This window comes from Physella acuta, unplaced genomic scaffold, assembly GCF_028476545.2.
Source record: "Physella acuta isolate Inbredline_101_S28 unplaced genomic scaffold, ASM2847654v3 ptg000195l, whole genome shotgun sequence".
Lineage (NCBI taxonomy): Eukaryota > Metazoa > Mollusca > Gastropoda > Physidae > Physella > Physella acuta.
The window spans coordinates 411,286-431,270 of record NW_026731714.1 but is presented as its reverse complement, the minus strand read 5'-3'; the positions used below and the strand labels follow the sequence as shown (position 1 = coordinate 431,270).

The 19,985-nt window shown below is 37.0% G+C and overlaps 1 protein-coding gene across 7 annotated transcripts in view; it reads left to right on the top strand.

Annotated features, from left to right (window-relative positions):
* The window catches only part of LOC131936894 (oxidation resistance protein 1), a 75,571-nt gene that overhangs the window by 29,778 nt on the left and 25,808 nt on the right, over positions 1–19,985 (top strand). For 6 of the 7 annotated variants that reach the window (XM_059293992.1, XM_059293994.1, XM_059293995.1 and 3 more), the window contains one exon: positions 19,101–19,216. In XM_059293992.1, the coding sequence (XP_059149975.1) occupies positions 19,101–19,216 (116 nt within the window). Of the gene's footprint in view, positions 1–17,819; positions 18,271–19,100; positions 19,217–19,985 lie in introns of those variants that run through there. The other variant, XM_059293996.1, reaches the window with a different exon arrangement.

Genomic DNA, 19,985 nt, shown 5'->3' with positions numbered 1-19,985 from the left:
ATTTTTAGCTTACAATGTGTACAATAAAATCTATGGCAGCCTATCCAATAGGTAGGAAAAGTGGTTCCAAAAGTGGTTCCACTTTGTGTTGCCAGAAAGCATATTTTTGAACCAAAATTGAATATTGTATAACATTTGTGAAATAAGTAAAAATCACTTCCGGTTTTTACTAAGGCTAGAATTTTAAACACAAAATTACTAATAATATAATAGTAATTTACCAAACATTTTTATTTTAATTTGGATTAGTATAGTCAGGGTGTTGTGGTGAAAGGGGATGTTATATTATTTAATATAAGTAAACTACTAGGCTATATTCCATTGTAATAATAAGTAAAGCGTAATTAATATCAACATTTTAATATAGGCCTAATCAATCTAGATCGACCTCTGACTATGGGGTCATCTATTAACGATGTCACAACGATGCCAGACCTCCCCCTTCCCCAAAGAAGTAAACCTAATCCAACATGCCCCCCCCCCCCTAGTTTGTTTTTAAAGCAGCGATTTTCATAAAATATTTAGACCTATGGGCTTTTCCAGCATTCAATGTAGGCCTATTGATGAATTATTTACAATTTATAAAACAACTTTTAATAATGCAAATAAAGGCTTAAATTCAGTTTCTTAACATGAGTGTTTGTTGAACATGGAAAAGTGTCATCTTACTTTCTGAACCCCCTCCCCTTTGACACAAAGGTCCAAATCTCCACCACCACCTCAAAGTCGTTTATAGACGACCACCTCAGTATTTTATATTTATTTATAGGATATTCATTAATTAGTCATACAAACCCAATTACATTTGTTGCTGTGATGGTATCTCTGTCATTACAATTATTAAATAGTTTATCTTAACTCAACATTTCCCCATACCTCATTTGCTATAGCTGCCTATCCTTATAGAAAACATCTTTTCCTCAAATATCTGGAATGCATCTGATCAGCTACAGTCTTTTTCTTTTGTAATATATAAACAATTACAAAATGTTTATAAACTTGCACAGCCAATAACAACACATTACCAGGAAACAAGCAGTTATTATAGTTTGCTGTATTTGTGGTTTATGGTTAGTTATCAGCCATATTTCTATAAGCTTGGTCTACATTTATATGCTGGTATGGCTAGAAAAACCCATATTCTTGATTCTTCCCTTATCATGTTTTAAAGCTATGATAGATATAGTAGTTTTATTTTTAACATTGTAGAAAATTTTAGTAATAGTTACAAAATACTAAAGTTGAAGCTTAAACCATAACATAAGATATTTTAATAATTGTTCGTTTTGAACGAGATATAATACAAAGTTGAAAATTCTAAATAAAAAATTAAAGTATAATTGTTTGCAGACATTGCCCTTTTATTATTATTTGTATTATTATAAGCAAGCTGTCTTATGGGAAATTTTCATTCCTTATTTTCTTCTTGTAATACAATGGGTTTCATATCAGCATGTTGTTTGGACTAGGAATAATATTAACAAATGATATATTATATATTGATATAAACTTATATGTAAATAATATTCAAATGAAAGACTTATAGTGGGACTACATATTTGTGAACACATTTGCTAAAGCAAAAGCTCTTGAGTTTAAATTTCAATCCTTTAGGTTGTCTCTGATTCAAATTCAAAGCAGTTAACTGGTACGTGACTGGTTATGGACAGTAAAAGCTGTTTGATATTTTCCTGACCATACAATTTATTAATATGGAAAGGCAACAAAACTAGGTGAAATCTACTTCAGCACCATATTCTTAAAAACTATTTATGGTTCGCCAGTTTAAGTCAATTATTAAATTAAGGTAACAATAATTAGTTTCCGCATACACCATCACACACAACCAGTGCTGAAAAAAATAAACATAACAAACTTTATAAATTTCTTTTTTAATTACATTCAGAACTAATATATTTTTAAAAAAAGTTGTTCAATATGAACAAGTTTTCTTGGGTCCAACATGTATCCTTGGACTAGTTGGATCTAATAGGTATGTGTAGGCCATTTTCAGTCAAGCCTGACCACTGTTGAAGAATACTGTATATTAAGTCTTCAGAACTGGAGGATTCAGTGATATGACCAGTTTTTAAAAGGAACTTCATCTGACTTATCTTCTCTGTATGTAGTATCTAAAAAAAAAACAAATAAATTTCACAAACTGTTATATTAAACTCATTACATTTATATACTTTTAACATTTTATGGTATAAATAAAAATATTTGTCTGTCTTATACAAATCATAAAGCAATGATGGGACTATTTATGCATGTGATTGTATGGGCTATCTAATTATTACCATTCATTAAATATATAGATCTAAGAATTTCTTTTAATATTTTAATGTAAGGAGTTTGTCATTAAATACAATAGGTCTTCAAAAGTGTCAAAAGTCATGTATATATCATAAAAAAAAAAAAAAATTAAAAATGTATCAATAAAGGTCTACTACTTATGTTTAGCCACCTCAAGAATTAATTGAAAATTTATATTCAAACTAAGCTACTAAAACTATCATCAATTCATACACCTACTAGAATAAATAAGTATAATTATATTGATTTGATTAGTAAGTTAATCCATCTATGACAATTGACACCTTTTGGCTTAATTAACTATTCTGCATTTTTTAATAAGTTCAAAAGATAACTACAGGAGACTAAGAGTAGACTAAGTCATATATTAATTAAGTAGAACTAAAATAAGACAGCTCTTCACAAGTAAGCCTACTCTTCTATTCAGTAATTTTTACAATTATTAAACTAATGTAGATTAAACTTAAATTTTGGATATTATTTAATGCACTAGTCTGTAACCTTTTATTTAGGCTGCATGTAATTTTTAGTTTAAAATTGTAGCCTTATTAAGCTTAGTTATAGTAGTTAACTTTGTTTAACTTACATACTAATACTAACTACCTACGCTATCACAGGCCTACTACTACCTACTAAACTAAAATTAATATGACAACTGTAAAAAATTAAGCATACTTTATTTTTTTACAATACTATTCTATACCTACAGACCTACTGCTATTAAATATGAATCTATTAGTTATTAGACCAACATAAGTTATCATACGTCTAATTAGTAATTTAATAATTACCTCTAAATAGGCCCTAATTCATAATAATAATGTAACTGAAGTATTCAGTAGTATCATAGCCTAAATTATCTAAAATAAAATGTATTCATTTGTACAAATCTAGTAATTTAAGAAGTATTAACTATTAAAATTAAATTAATATAGAACTTATTGGCCTACTAAATAACTGAGTCACTAATGTCATGATTTTGCGATTATGAGGTTGTGTATTATACCTAATAACTATACTTTGAATAGAGTAACTATACTTTATTAATACTACTAAATAGTAAATATATTTAAACAAGTAGGCTCTAACTAATTAGACTAATCATTAATTAGACTACATGTATATACTGCCCTACTAATTACTATTTACTATAGGACAAGTCTAAAACTATCTATACCAGCGACACTTTGTAATAATATAAAATATGGGCCTAATTAAATTTATCTATTATTATAATTAACTGAAATATAGAGTATAAGATAGACGCTAGTATAGCAATACTAAAACTTAAAACTATATCTAGATCTAGTCTAAATCCACCACACTAGTCAGACGGTCTACTTTATTTCTATTTAACGGGCCTACTATTAGTAAATTAAATTAGTATCACTACTATACTTAGATTCAGATACTAGATTCTAGATACGATACTATCTATTACAGTTCTAGATTCTACTATTTATAAGTACAATCATTAGGCCTATAGAATATTTATACTAAGTACTTATTGACTTTATTGAATAGTCTATATACTCTATATACTATATAGTATATAGATCTATCTAGATATATTTTTTTAACAGATAATATTTCTAGTCAATCTAGTCTGGATCTAGATCAACTTAATAAATTTAATACTTAGGCCTAGGGCCTCCCCTATAATATAGTATTAAGTAGTATTTAGTATTATTTAATATATTTAAGTTCCTTAGCTAACTAACTAGATTCTAGAACTAGAATCTAAATCTAGATCTACCTTTGATACTTTATGCACTTTATTCTCTATAGGCCCTATTTATAAAATTAAAATCTAAAGATCTAGAATAGATCTAAATCAGTCAAATCTAGATTCTAGTCACTTGTTAAGTCTAGTGATGGACTCTAGTTAGTTTAATAGTTAGTATTATTATTACATCATTAATTAGTTAGACTTAGGGCAGGGCGACCTCGGCTAATTAACTTAATACTGTTAATTAGTAATTACGAATTATTAATTTGTAATTAGTAATTAACAGTATTAAGTAGGCCTATTAAGTTAATGCGGAATTAAGTTTATAATATTTAAATTATTTAGTAGGGCCTAGAAATCTAGATTTATCTAATCTAATATATCTAATATAATATCTAGTTCTAGAATCTAGGCCTATCTATTATTATATTAATAATAATATTAGAATAGATCTAGACTTACTAGATCTAGATCTAGTAGACTCTCTAGTCTAGACTAGTATTTTTATATTTAATAATTTATTAAACATATTAAAAAGCCGTAGCATACTATAGATAGATCTAGATCTCTAGATCTAGATTCTAGATCTAGAATCTTAGTATCATGGCGAGGAAGAGCAGGCCTAACAAAAATTATGAAACTTGCGTTAAAAACACTTTAAAAAAAAAAGGTAGATTAACAATTAATAAGAATAATGTTAATAATGTTAGATCTTAATAATCTGAGCATAACAGTCATAAAAAAATAAGCCAACTGTAATGAAAGGGGATACAAACGAATTTTTAAAGCTTGAATCGAACTGAAAATCTTCGCTTGTTCGCCATTTTGTTTATTTTGATTACCTTGTCCGTATTATCATGGATAACAAATGTTATGACTTGCATCGTTTACCTCTCCCTGGCCACTTCAGTTCAGTTCAAGGTGGGGTTGAGGGCGGTTTTATAAAATATGTAAATTAGTACAATTATTCAAAATTATTTTTAACGGCTTCTGTTCAGCACAAAAATATGAAAATGAGTGTAATCGATGGTTCCTAATCGACTTTAATTTTTAAAATTGTAGCTATAATTTTATCGCTTGCCATATTTTTTAAAATAATTTTTAAAAAATTTAGTATGATTACATAGACTTTTCCTACCTATAGCAGGATGCCATTGTTTATGTCGCCATTACACGTGAAAACCAAATTGTTTTTGCTTTTTTTTTAATTTTTATTTAGTTACCGAAAATATTATAAACATCAAATACATCCAATCTTTAGTAAAGTCCGAAAAAAACCAGACAGGCAGGATTTTATAACCATATTAATTGTAAATACGCTGTGCATGATTTTTTAATGAATTTATACACCTCTCAAATACCTTTGAGACTTTTCTCGCTGGTGTCCATTTTATATGATTACCCCGGTTCTTGTAGGTTTTGTCGTCAGGCTGTCATGGCGCAGATTTCACCGGAAGTAGTTCGTCACGCTTCAGTAAACCCCGGTCATTGACCTGAGTTACCTACGTCATCACAAGTCGCTGATTTTATAATACTAGACGTCTGTAAAGCGGGAGTGGGGTGATTGCTAGCAGAGGGGTTGTCATGTGGAAGGGGGAAGAATGGGGGGGGGGGCTGGAAGTAGTGAGGGGGGGGGGGAGATGAAATTAAATAAACATGTATATGCCAGATTAACCCTTACCTGCACTCGTCATAAAAAGCAAAAATCTTCCATTATCTTCCAACTGCGCATGTTTTAGTTCCCGGTGGGGTATGTGGTATAACATGACCATAACACGGGTCGGGTATGTGGTATAACATGAACATAACACTGGTTGGGTATGTGGTATAACATGAACGTAACACGGGTTGGGTATGTGGTATAACATGAACATAACACGGGTTGGGTATGTGGTATAACACGGGTGGGGTATGTGGTATAACATACACATAACACAGGTCGGGTATGTTGTATAACATAAACATAGCACGGGTCGGGTATGTGGTATAACATGAACATAACACGGGTCGGGTATGTGGTATAACAAACATAACACGGGTCGGGTATATGTTATAACACACATAACACGGGTGGAGTATGTGGTATATCATGATTACACCACTTCTACTCCCACCTACCTTGCCTGAACACTGTCCTACGCCCCTGAACACTGTCCTACGCCCCTGACCACTGTCCTACGCCCCTGACCACTGTCCTACGCCCCTGACTCCCTCAAGTATCCAGGTCATTCCTGATTCCAGTAGTTCAGTCATCCGTGTCGTGTGGTACAAACCTGTGACTTACATTGGTCGCTATCCTTCACCTGAATCAAGCTGCTAATCCTAGCCCTAACACGCCTTACACTTATGTCTAGTGGACCTAAACATTTGATGGACCTACAATACGCATGCGTCAGCAGCCTGGGTTGTTATACCGAGGGGGGGGGGGCTTTCATTGAATTGTAAACCAGTTAACGACAGTATGTCCTTGATCTCCCCCCCCCCCCATCCAAATTTGGGGACGTTGTCACCAGTTTCCTGTGTGGTGATACCGTCGGCTGTTCTCCCGTATATTCTCAGAGTCTGTTTTAGGATGACAGCGTACATTGTGCGACCCTATCATTTGCTGTCTTGATTAGCGAACTCGGGATTACTGGTGTTTATTGTTTGGATGTACGGTAATTCACGTCTGTGTTGTTCTCGGGGAGTCATTTCCAAGGACATAAATCACGGTGTAATTACTGAGATCTTCAGCGTGTAATTAAAAAGTTTGGACGGGAAACTAGAGTTGAGAGGACGCCGAGTGGATAGATCCAGGTGTATGAGCACACTGGTCGTGGTCAGTTTTCTAAGCATGCCGAGGTCACCGGTGGGGACACGTGTACAGTCGTCAGCTGGACACGACGCCATCTTGGGGTCTGACGTCACGTGCTCACGGTTGGCGATGCAGGTGAGGCGGGAGTACAAGAAAATCTTCAGGTGATCTCTGGCCTGCCGTCATGGAGCTCTGCTGTCCTCAGGAGATTCGTGGCTTGTTGAGTAGACTCTACACTCGTTTCTTTTATTGGTGAGTTTCTTCGTCATTCTGACCACTGGTCAGTGTGTTTGTTGGACTGACCAGTGGCCAGTTTGTTGGTCATACTGACCTGGTCATTTGGTTAGTTATACTGACCAGTGGTCAGTTTATTTCCGAGTGGGTACAACACCAGTCACTTCCAGTGGTCAGTTTGTTGTTAGTTTAATCATTCGTTGTTTTTCTTTAGCGAGTTGAAGTCCCGTTCTTCTGTCCGAGATTTCATGACCCGGTTTTACAACTGTGAGTACCTTAAACCTAGTGCTCCTCTCGTATATTTAGCACACATGCTCTTTGTGGGTACAGTGCTTCACCCCCTCCCTCCCACGTCATGCCTTCTACACACTGCACGGACACTGTTTAATATCCCCCCCCCCCCCCCCCCACCCGCGAACAAACGACTGTAGTGTTACTGATACAGCGCAAAACTCGGCAAATAGAATGTCGCGATTGGAGCCGCACAGTTCGAAATAAACTTAACTTGATACATGGCCTAGGCAGTGGCGGATTAAGGGGAGGGGATGAGGGGGCTGCAGCTAGGGCCCCCGATTTTTAGGGGCCCCCAAATTTTCTTTTTCAATCATAGTAAATTTCCCTTTAAGTGAAATCTTTGGGTGTTTTTTTTTTACTATAAAAGCCAATGTTTTAATATTTGAATCACAAGTTTATTTCAATTTTTTATCAAAATATCAAACTCGAGCACACACTTTAGTATAAATACCAGCCCGGACACCGTTTGCTTATAACAATAAATTTGGTTGATTTTAGAGTTAAAAACAAAAACCGCGGTCGAATTCTGACACATAAATGACATGCATCTGGTGTGAATACTGTATGATTTAAGCTTTAAAAAACATTTATAGGCCTTTACTTTTAGTGAACGTTAATATCGGGTTTACAGGCCAGGGATGACGTTCTTTAAATGGACGCCTGTGGAAATCCAACTTTTTGTGGGTCTCATAAATGAATGGCACCTAAGAGGATGGAGGTGTGGTTTTTTTTACGCTAATACCGTGCTTACTGTTTTAGTTGGGCCTAGTTTAACCTCTGCATGTTATTGATAATTTCCTACATAATGTGGTTTGATATTCTTTTTCTTTTTGCGTCTATAATCAAACAAGTTCCACCAGTCTTTATGTCTGCTCTGTAACGACATTATAATATTCTTATGGATATTTACGTTTGTTCATTGTTAGTCTGCATTTCCAGCTTTCTCATGCCCAATATAAAAACTTGAATTACAGTTCAATAACTATCGTGACACGGATATACCGGCTCAGGAGTTTGACTCCCATTAGCCAGGGAGGTCTTGACGTAGTGAACTCCAACTAAATGGCCAATTGTGGACTGAATCAGTCTCACTGAGATGTTGGTTTGAAACACTACATGATGGTCGCTTATCCATCCGTAGGCTCTATCCAGGCTTGACTTCCCCCACCACCAGACGCGGGACATCGTCTTACCGTCTGGTACCCGGCTAGATCGCGGGGCAGAGGTCGGAAACTTCTACAGGCCTAAACTAAACAGTCATATATTTAGTGCTACTGACGTAGCGGATGGATCTCGCCTGTGTTTTGTTAGTGTGTGTGTCGTGGTAGTGGGTGGGGGCAACATATAATCATGATAAAAATGAGTACATATCGGAAATCGCTCAAAAGTTGATACGGATCTACGATGTTGATAAAATACTTATATATGAAATCTCATCAACCTAGCTGTAACGGTACTCAAGTTATCGTGTTTACACACAGACACACAGACACATACACAGACACACAGACATACGGACAAGATTGCAAAATTATGTTTTTCCGTATCAGTGAGTTCTGTTCCATCAATAGCACATGAACATTGAGACTTAATTAGTTTGATCTGGTAACAGCAGTTTTATTTTATCATAGCGTATTTTTGAACGAAGACAAACGTAGCTGTTCCCGTGTGCTATTTGATAATTAAAATTTATATCTTTTACTTGTATGTGAAATGTCTTTTATCTATCTAAATAAACCGGGAGTGATCTCCCCTAAACTTTCTCGAATATTTTTATATAAAATAACAGGGGATGGGAACTCGGGCTATAGACATGATTTTTAATCCATTTTAAATACTTAAAGTTTTAAAAATAGAATAAAATCTCGTAGACAAATTAATTGCACACCAAGTGAACGCGAAATAAAAAAGCGCATAATAGTGCGCAATATTATTAGTACTTTTAAAATTTACTTTAGTTTTTTGAGAAATCGGAAGTAGCGTAAATTACTACTTCCGGTCAACGGAAATTACTCAAAATTTAACAGAAGGTAGAGAATTAGATCTTTTACTTACATGTGAAATTTCATTTATCTATCTGAAATAGTACTCAAGTTATAGGCTTTTGAAAAATTCAAAGTAGAAAAAGTACCACTTCCGGTTATCGGAAATCGCTCAAAAGTTGATACGGATCTACGATTTTGATAAAATACTTATATATGAAATTTCATCAACCTAGCAGTAACGGTACTCAAGTTATCGTGTTTACACACGGACACACAGTCAGACACACACACACACACACAGACATACGGACAAGATTGCAAAATTATGTTTTTCCGTATCAGTGAGGTGTAAAACGTCGAGATTTGTAAAAATCTCTATTTTTTTTTGCACGATTACAATACTTTCTCTATACTACGTATATACGAGAAAGTAAAAAGTACTCCAGTTATAGGCTTTTGAAAAATTCAAAGTAGAAAATGTTCCACTTCCGGTTGTCGGAAATCGCTCAAAAGTTGATAGGGATCTACCTTTTTGATAAAATACTTATATATGAAATTTCATTCAACCTAGCTGTAACGGTACACAAGTTATCGTGTTTACACACACACAGACATACGGACCAGATTGCAAAATTATGTTTTTCCGTATCAGTGAGGTGTAAAATGTCGAGATTTGCAAAAAGCTCGATTTTTTTTGCACCATTACAAGACTTTCTCTATACTTCGTATATACGAGAAAGTAAAAAGAAAAGCAGGCTGAAATCAGAGTCAATGGTCTCAATGGCGCCTAACCAGCTGACACATATACTTAATTGTTTTGGAGGGGATTCCTTCCAACACTAAAATTAAGAACGAAGAAGAAGGTTAGATGTTTGTATCCAATTTACCGCTCGTTGAACACAAATGACAGCTTTTTAAATAAGCAGTTTTGTAAATATCGGTGTCGAATGTTCCTATAAGTTATAAATAATCCATTAATATCTTGAATGGTATGCTGATTAGGATATATATATATATATATATATATATATATATATATATATATATATATATATATATATATATATATATATATATATTTATTTATTTATTTATTTATATATATCAGGGGCCCCCAAAAAGTTTCAGCCCGGGGCCCCGACCAAGCTTAATCCGCCCCTGGGCCTAGGTATTTAATAGAATAAAAGAGGACCCGTGTGATATACTATAGGTTTATGTCCTCTAGGAAAGATGGCAGTATAGGATCTTCAGCGTTTTTTTTCAACGGCGTAACAGGACGACAGGAACTGAGAGTATAGAGTGACGCCTAACTCTTCACATGATCTTAACCTAATAACTTTACCTTGCCTACGGTTAGGTTAAGATTAAGGCTGTTCTCTTTCCTTTTAAGATATCCTGTAGGTTAAATCATTGACAAAGTGTTATTATTTATTTCACGTTATTTCGTTCGTTTGTCCATTTATTGGTTTCTAACCTCCCCCCCCCCCTGTATAGACAGTTCAGACAAGTGTGGGCGATTGTGGATGGTGTCCTTCCCTTGGACTAAATGTTTAACGTAACGAGAAATTAGCTTCTGTGACGTAGTTGTGCGTTCCAGTGGTGCGGAAGTGGGTGGAGAGCAGAGGCGTAGCGACCTTTCCCGGCGCCCGGGGACAAACTTTTCGATTTGCACCCTCCCCCTCGAGATTTCGATTTGCACCCCCCCCTCTCAAACGTTCGATTTGCACCCCCCCCCCCTCTCAAACGTTCGATTTGCACCCCCCCCCCTCGAGATTTCCATTTGTATCCCCCCCCCCTCAAACTTTCGATTTGCACCCCACTCAACCTTTCAATTTATTTTTCCAACCCATTTTGGCGCCCCCTAAGGTCGGCGCCCGGGGACATGTGTCCTGTTATTATTACTATTATCATCGCAAATTTTGAAGTTGAAATTAAAAAGCGTGATGTTACCAATAGCAGTCATGAACGTGAGACACCTAATCATTTTGGGGGTGGGTCCATGGCGAAGGGATTCGCCCCCATCCCCTCCTCTCCCCCCCCCCCTCCCCCTTGGATTCGCCACTTGTGAATCTATAAGTTTATCGATTAAAATTTTTCCAATCTGACCTTAGAACTTACCCCAGTTGCCTTTTACTATGTGTTTAAAAATTGAAAACTGTCGTTTATTGCGCTTAAATATCGAAACTGTCACAAAAACGTGCGCATTTGTTTTGCGCATGTTTACGTTGTGTATCCTCGTTTATCAACTGCGTTTTACTCAATGGCTGTGTGCGTCAGGGGAAGTAATACATTGTTATACATGTACCAAGGGAAATAACACATGCTGCAGTGTCATGACGTGCTTGTGTAGCGGGGTATGAGAACCTCGGTGCTAGAACATTCGGAGAAAAAATTCCGTGGAGTGCCAGAACTTTGGGATGTAGATGTATTAAAGCCAGACCATTGGGATAGTGGACTCGCTGAACTAAGTATTATTGTTTCATGTGTCCGTCTTTATTTTTTTTCTGGTCGTTGAGACACGATTGACGGCTGAGCAGGAACTATAGCATCGGGGCTTCAGTCATACGACATCACATGTTGTTTGTTTGTTTGTTTGTCACGTAAGTCTTGTGACCATAAGCACGCTAGAATATTGTTGTTGATTTCTCACAGAGTCAAGAGCCGGCTTTGTCATCCAGAGCTAGACTACAAGGAGCGGACTATTCTTTGCCAAATCGTCTTTTTCTGCCGCAGTGGTGTCCCCTTGTTGTTTATATATTACAATGCATAACGGTTCTATTTTGAGACCAAGTAATTAAAGGCAGTACATTATCTCTAATTAATTAGCTTGATTATGGACAACGATGTTACGTCGCGCGAGAGTCGTGTCACCAACGGACAAGACACGTGATGTCACCGTGACCTGTGTGCTAACATTTTGTTGACAGTGAACTGGTTAACATTATTCGGTCGGACGGATTGTTCCTGTAAGATATTCTAGCGCCATCATTAAAACTATCTGGAATCTAGCGCCATTAGTAGAACTCTCTAGAAGCTCTAGGACTGCTAGCCTCAGACAACCATGGACCAGAGGAGTCCACACATCCGGCTCTAGCTAAGACACACATTCTTGCCAGGCTCCGTGTGTAGGTTTTTGTGGCGCCCGCTAGGTCAACCAGGTCGGATCTTCTAGAACACCCGGACAAACTTTACTGGGACCCTCAGCCTAGCCTGTAGGTTGTAGGATAGTTTACGTCAGCCAACACAAATCAAGTCTTGACCAGGACTGTTTTACGATGTGACCTTGACCTAGAATGGCCAACGTTGCCAGGTTGGCAGGGATCAAATCGGCGTCCAGAAGTGCCAGGAGGCGGTCAGACCAGGAGGTCAAAGGTTGGCGGACAGTCTCCACTGGGTCAGTTAATGACTTCAGACGTTGGTGAGTCGCTGGTCAGTTTCTTAACGGCGATTTGATGAACAGTATACATATTATTTATGTGCAGATTTATATTGAGTAAACATTTATATTTGGCATAAATGTGTGTGAATATATATCAATCTGGTTTGGATTCATTAATATAGTTAGGTTAAAGCTTGTTTCTTCTTCTTGTTTCTTAATAGTTATACAATTAGATCTAAGTAAGTAATTACGTGTCCACATATTATGCGCCATATGGCCCATTGACTCCGACTTGAGTCTGCTTGCTTAAGATGTCCCTGGTTATGCTTCTGATACAACGAGTCTTGCAACACGTAAAGACTGCTTCTAAAATGTTTGTCATGCTCGCGTATTTGCAAGTATCCAAATATTGTGTCTAGTTTGGCAGATATTTAAATAAAACATGCTCGCGTATTTGCAAGTATCCAAATATTGTGTCTAGTTTTGGCAGATATTTAAATAAAACAAAAAAACGGCCATTTCCTGTTTTCTAACTTGGTCGACCCGAGATGACCTACGTCCGGTGTTAGGTAATCATGGTCAAACAGTTAGGTTTGATGGCCGCCGGAAGTATGACGTCACGAGCACATGCCATCTGTTGTTGAACAGTTCGGTCGTTGATATTTGGGTCAGCCTAGTTGAAAATCAAATCTCTGGAAAGAGCTGGGAATTGAGCTGCTGTAAAGTTTAAAATAAAGCCAAACGTTTAACTGGTGACATCTGCACTGTGACTATATTTCTCCGCTAGGTCTAGACTAGAGGGCGCTACGATCGTGATCACTTGCAATGTTTTGACGCCGCGGTGACGTCTCCAGACGGTAGCCAATACGGTTCTTCGTTCTTCTTCCTCGAACGTGTTTCTCTTGCTACGCTTCAATCGATTGGTTGGTTGTGAACACACGTTTGCGGCCCCACTTTTAAAATATCTTTCAGGAGTCGGGTCCAGTTGGTGTGAGTTCTTTCTTTGTATTTGATATTAACTAATGAACTGAAGAGGTTACACTGTTGCAATAATATCCGCCATGATCTAAACGTCGTTTGTGGGGGACGACCCTTACATTCCTCGTGGGAAAGGGAAGTGGGCGACGATGACACTGCTTAAATTAAAGTAGTAGGCTGTAGAATCTCTATTCTGTTTAAATCTTTTTTTTTATTTCTTAGTTTCGACGGGTGGGGTAGGGGGCGGTGGACATGGCACTCCCCCCCCCCCCTCCCCCACCGAGAGATGCCTGAAAGAAACAATGTCTTAAAGATTGGGCTACCCACCTGAGTTGTTCGATCTCCTACCTAATTGGGGAGTGCCCACCCCAGGAGATGCTGCACCCCCCCCCCCTGTCTATAGAACATGTTCTATCCATGAGATCAGATGTATCCATATGACTCGTCTGAGTAAGATAATAATGTCTATAGAACATGTTCAAGTATCTTCATGTGACCCTAGTTCAGATAGTCACATGACACCCTTGAGTTCACGTATTTACCGATATTTACCTATCTGTGCACGTCGCGTGCAGCGTATGTAGGGGTGGGGGGGTTCACTCGTGTGTTCACTACACGACGGTCTTAGCTCATACACCATCACGTGACACATGGCCAACACGACACATCGTCTACAGCTGTCATGTTAACTGATGACAGATTGTCTTGAGAAAGGTTTCTTGGTTTAATCTTCATTTTGTCACCTGTATCGCAACTGTATCGGGGCTGTCGCATACCATGAGACGTCTGAATAAATAGAAGGAAATTGCAATGATGATAATAATACGAGATTTACGAGTTGTTTTTTTGGTAAACGGAAAAAAAGTCACAGGAAAAAAAAACACAGAAAAAAAGTCACAGTTTTTGCTAGGAAAAAAAGTCACGGAAAAAAAGTCACAATGGAAAAAATTTATCGGAAAAAAAGTCACAGAAATAAAGTCACAGAAAAAAAGTCACACAAATCTTTTTAGAAATATTTTGATTTATTTGTTAAGAATTGTAAAATTTTGTATGTTTATTTTTGTGGGTTGTTTTTTTTTATAGCATAAATTATTTATAAACGTTAAAAGCATTATGGTTTATAAAAATTGTAAGTAAAAATATTCTAAGATAATTTACACAACAATCTCAACTTTTGTTACGTATTTAGTTAAATACGCGGTAGAAAAGTTAACTATAAAACAAATTTAAGCACGTCATTGTGTGTTGCATATGTTTTGCTGTAGGCTGTTTTCTGGTCGGCCTTCCCTCAGTAGGCATTGTCCGAACATAATTTGTGTTGTTGACGTTTTGTGTCAATGACCGCCTTTGAACCTTGTCGGCTCTCTGCTTTGATCATAAGTTTTGTTATGTAATGAGCGTGATAAATGTGGCCAGTAAAGGTGGTTGAAATATTGTTGCGATGAGTTGAGGGCAGTAATTCAGATGACCTTACCATTTCACGGTTATTTAATTAAAGGAAAAACACGATGAAAACCGTGGACATTCAATTAAATGCTATAAATATTATGTTTAACATAATTACAATCTACATAATTCATACCAAATATTTCTAGATGAATTATAAAAATTACTATGCGTATACAACCTACACAAATTACATTACATTTAATTAATCCTAAGTTAATTTGCACTCTCTGAATATGTAATACATAAAAGTATTAACAAATCCCATGCAAATATATATTTGTGACTTTTTTTCCTGTGACTTTTTTTCCTGTGACTTTTTTTCCTGTGACTTTTTTTCTGTGTTTTTTTTTCCTGTGTTTTTTTTCCTGTGACTTTTTTTCCTACAATCGTTTTTTTAATCCGATCAGTTTCTGCCCTCCTCCTTTTTCTCTTCCCCCCCCCCCCCCCCCCCCCCCCCCCACCGCTGTCGAAAGAAGATAAATATAATTGAAATTGAAAATATTTATCAGTGTTCGCCCCCGCCGGAAGTTTCAAATCCCCCCCCCCCCAACCGAGAAATGTCTCAAAGAAACCCTGGTTTTTATGCACACATTTATTGTGTATATACATGTCTGTATATATATATATATATATATATATATATATATATATATATATATATATATATATATATATATATATATATAGACACACACACATATATATATATATATATATATATATATATATATATATAGACACACTTTTATATATATATATATATATATATATATATATATATATATAGACATATATATATATAGACATTCATATATACATATATATATATATAAATATACATATACATATATATAGATGTCTGGGTAAACTTCCGTCAACTTAGACGTGCCATCACTTGTGACCACCCTGATGTAAACACGGAATTAGACGAGGATTGAGCTCAGTTATTTTTTTTTTTTTTTTTGTGGCTTGCTTGAGTCACGTGATAAACCAGCCAACAATTGCTGCATGTCACAAATCATCTCACATTTGACATGCTGGCTGCTACATGACAGGCTGTACAGTGACAGGCTGTTTTTAACTGTTGTCTGCGTAGGCTGATAGATAGGACGTGTCAGCTCAATTAGATTGGGGGGGGGGGGGGGGGGGTAACGCATGTCATATGTTAGACGTTTTGACGTCAGCTTATTCTAGTTCAGTGTTAAACAATTTTAGACGCTTTATTATAGTTCAGTGTTAAACAATTTTGAACGCTTTATTCTAGTTGAGTGTTAAACAATGGTGGACCCTTTATTCTAGTTCAGTGTTAAACAATTTTGGACCCTTTATTCTAGTCCAGTGTTTAACTATTTTGGACGTTTTATTCTAGTTCAGTGTTAAACAATTTTAGACGCTTTATTCTAGTTCAGTGTTAAACAATTTTGGACCCTTTATTCTAGTTCAGTGTTAAACAATTTTGGACGTTTTATTCTAGTTCAGTGTTAAACAATTTTAGACGCTTTATTCTAGTTCAGTGTTACATCATACAATATTAGGCGAATAGTTGGAGCGTTACACCTGGATTACAATGTGCTAACTGATAGCGATGGCGTTTAAACCGTGTTTAGTAATATGCTCGTGTTTTAAGATTGATTATTTGCAGCAATTAATGATTAATATGTTGGTGTGTATTGATTACTGTTGGTCTATTGATTAAAGATGTTTTCTTTTTACTGATATGATACAGTCTGTATATGCTGCTAGTTAAAGTGTGTATTGTACACGCCACTAATGTTGACTTGTTTCTTTGGAGACCCTAAGGGGTAAAGGGCTGCGGCCACACCTCTCTAGAAGGGTAAAGGGCTGCGGCCACACCTCTCAAGAGGGACACCTCTCCACCTGACTATTTGCGCCCACGTAAGCCCGGCAGCCATAGCCTAATCTTCTACGGTCCTTCTCCAGGATTTCCTTGGCCGGCTTACTTTCATCTTTCCCTGAGGATTCCGATCCACCCCTATTGTGAGCTTTGATATCTCTGTGTATCGGCTGTTGCTTTGTGGTTTGCCGCGGGTCTTCATTTGAAGTTTGTGTGTAAATGTGCTGATATTAATGTTCGTGTGTGTAACATGACAGCACCGCTAATGTGCTTATATTAATGTTTGTGTGTGTAATGTGGCAGCACCACAAATGTGCTGATATTAATGTTTGTGCGTGTAATGTGGCAGCACCAGAAATGTGCTGATATTAATGTTTGTGTGTGTAACGTAGCAGCACCACAAATGTGCTGATATTAATGTTTGTGTGTGTAGATATGTCAGCACCACTAATGTGCTGATATTAATGTTTGTGTGTGTAACGTAGCAGCACCACAAATGTGCTGATATTAATGTTTGTGTGTGTAGATATGTCAGCACCACTGATGTGCTGATATTAATGTTTGTGTGTGTAATATGACAGCACCACTGATGTGCTGATATTAATGTTTGTGTGTGTAGATATGTCAGCACCACTGATGTGCTGATATTAATGTTTGTGTGTGTAGATATGGCAGCACCACTAATGTGCTGATATTAATGTTTGTGTGTGTAATGTGGAACGTTCCATTATCTCCGTCCTGCCACTTAAGTCGCAGACGACCCTATTAGCCATGGTGTAACGCCGCATTTCTCATTATCTCGACACGCACAAAACGGTTTAACGTTATATACGATTTTAATCACATTTTTCTGTGTACACACACAGTGTGTCTGAGATATCAGCCGCTGATCGATGACTGATTAAAACATAAGTTTGTGTCTGCATTCTTCAGCTGTGCCTTACTATCGCAACACGACTCATCTGTCATAAAGGTCTTATCGATAATAGGTGTCGGGTGTCGAGATTAGCTCCTCCTACTATTGTTGATGTGTTGTGAATTAGATTTCCGGGGCGTGTATGGATGAAGTAGCTCTTGAAGAACCAAGTCGTTCGCTCTGTAATTTGTTCGCTTCTGCCAGTGGAATATGTTGTAACATTATGGATACTTGTAAGCCTGGGCATTCATAATACGTGGATTATTTTGTGAGACCATGCCCAATTCGAAGCTGAGGAGTTCGACCAAGAAGATCAAGTTTAAGACGAAGATCCGGAATTTGTAAGTTAGCGTGAGTAGCTTTGGGAGGTTGAAGAGTTTGTCTCATCCTTCCTTTTCACACGTTCAATGTCGCTCTACACACTCCAAATGTCATCCTGCATTAGAGTTACGTCATACCTCAAATATGATTCTCATATCTGGTCTTTATGATGCTATGTCTGTAACATCCCCCCCCCCCCTTGTACTCCACAGTATAATTATTCTATCTTATACTCCCCATGCCCTGCTACACTAGCGGTGAAAAAAATGTGGTCTATAAAAATCTCCGATCTCATGTTCTATCGTGCTTCTAGATTTACTGACATGGTGCCTTAATCTTCACGCTAGTGACCTGAATCACCCTGTCAAATTGTCTTTATTTAGTTATAGCCGGCTCAAACACTAATGATGACACCTGATTGACCTCTCAACTTTGACTAGACAGAATTCGACCACTAGCTATGTCTGACGATCTGTGGACAACTAGCTATTGAATACCATGTAACCTGTTGTCTAAGTATAACTCTGAAAGTTTATATTGTGTTTTTTATTTTATTTTGATAGGATTCGTATCTTCTTTTAATTGCATACGTTTCACTTGCCCTACACATTATACTATTAATTTATGAAAATGCATGCCTTCATTACTCTGCTTAATTGCAAGCCTAAACATACATATTAACTTGCCCAAGTCATTTTTAGCACTGCGCACATATATTTTTTGCTCACACACTCCTTAGAGGAAACATTCCTGACTATCTGATGACCACTAGCTATTGACTGACCATGTGATGACCACTAGCTAATGATTGCCCACTAACTGACTATCTCTGCATTGTTTTGTCTCCCAGGTTCCGCTCTGGTTCTGTGGAGTCAGACAAGGGCCAGAACTATGGGGTGGCCTTGGAAGAGCCCGCCTCAAGGTCAAGGTCGTACTCGTCGACAGACTCAGAAACCAGCAAGCGAGGTGAGGCATTGTGTCCCTGATCACGTGACCGTGGTTGTGTGAAGTCTTTGTGTCTGTATGTGTCTGTATGTCTGTGTGTAGCCTATGTTTGTATGTGTCTGTTTGTATGTCTGTGTGTAGCCTTGGTTTGTGTCTGTATGTCTGTGTGTATGTCTGTAGCCTTTGTTTGTGTCTGTATGTCTCCGTGTATGTCTGTGTGTAGCCTTGGTTTGTATGTGTTTGTATATATGTCTGTGTGTTGCCACTGCATGTGTAAGGTTGTGTGTATATGTATGTCTATGGGTGCAAGCGTGTGTATATGTATGTCTATGGGTGCAAGCGTGTGTATATGTATGTCTATGGGTGCAAGTGTGTGTATATGTATGTCTATGGGTGCAAGCGTGTGTATATGTATGTCTATGGGTGCAAGCGTGTGTATATGTATGTCTATGGGTGCAAGTGTGTGTATATGTATGTCTATGGGTGCAAGCGTGTGTATATGTATGTCTATGGGTGCAAGTGTGTGTATATGTATGTCTATGGGTGCAAGTGTGTGTATATGTATGTCTATGGGTGCAAGCGTGTGTATATGTATGTCTATGGGTGCAAGTGTGTGTATATGTATGTCTATGGGTGCAAGTGTGTGTATATGTATGTCTATGTGTGCACCTGCGTGTATATGTATGTCTATGGGTCCACGTGTGTATATGTATGTCTATGGGTGCATCTGTGAGTATATGTATGTCTATGTGTGCACATGTGTATATATGTATGTCTATGAGTACCATGT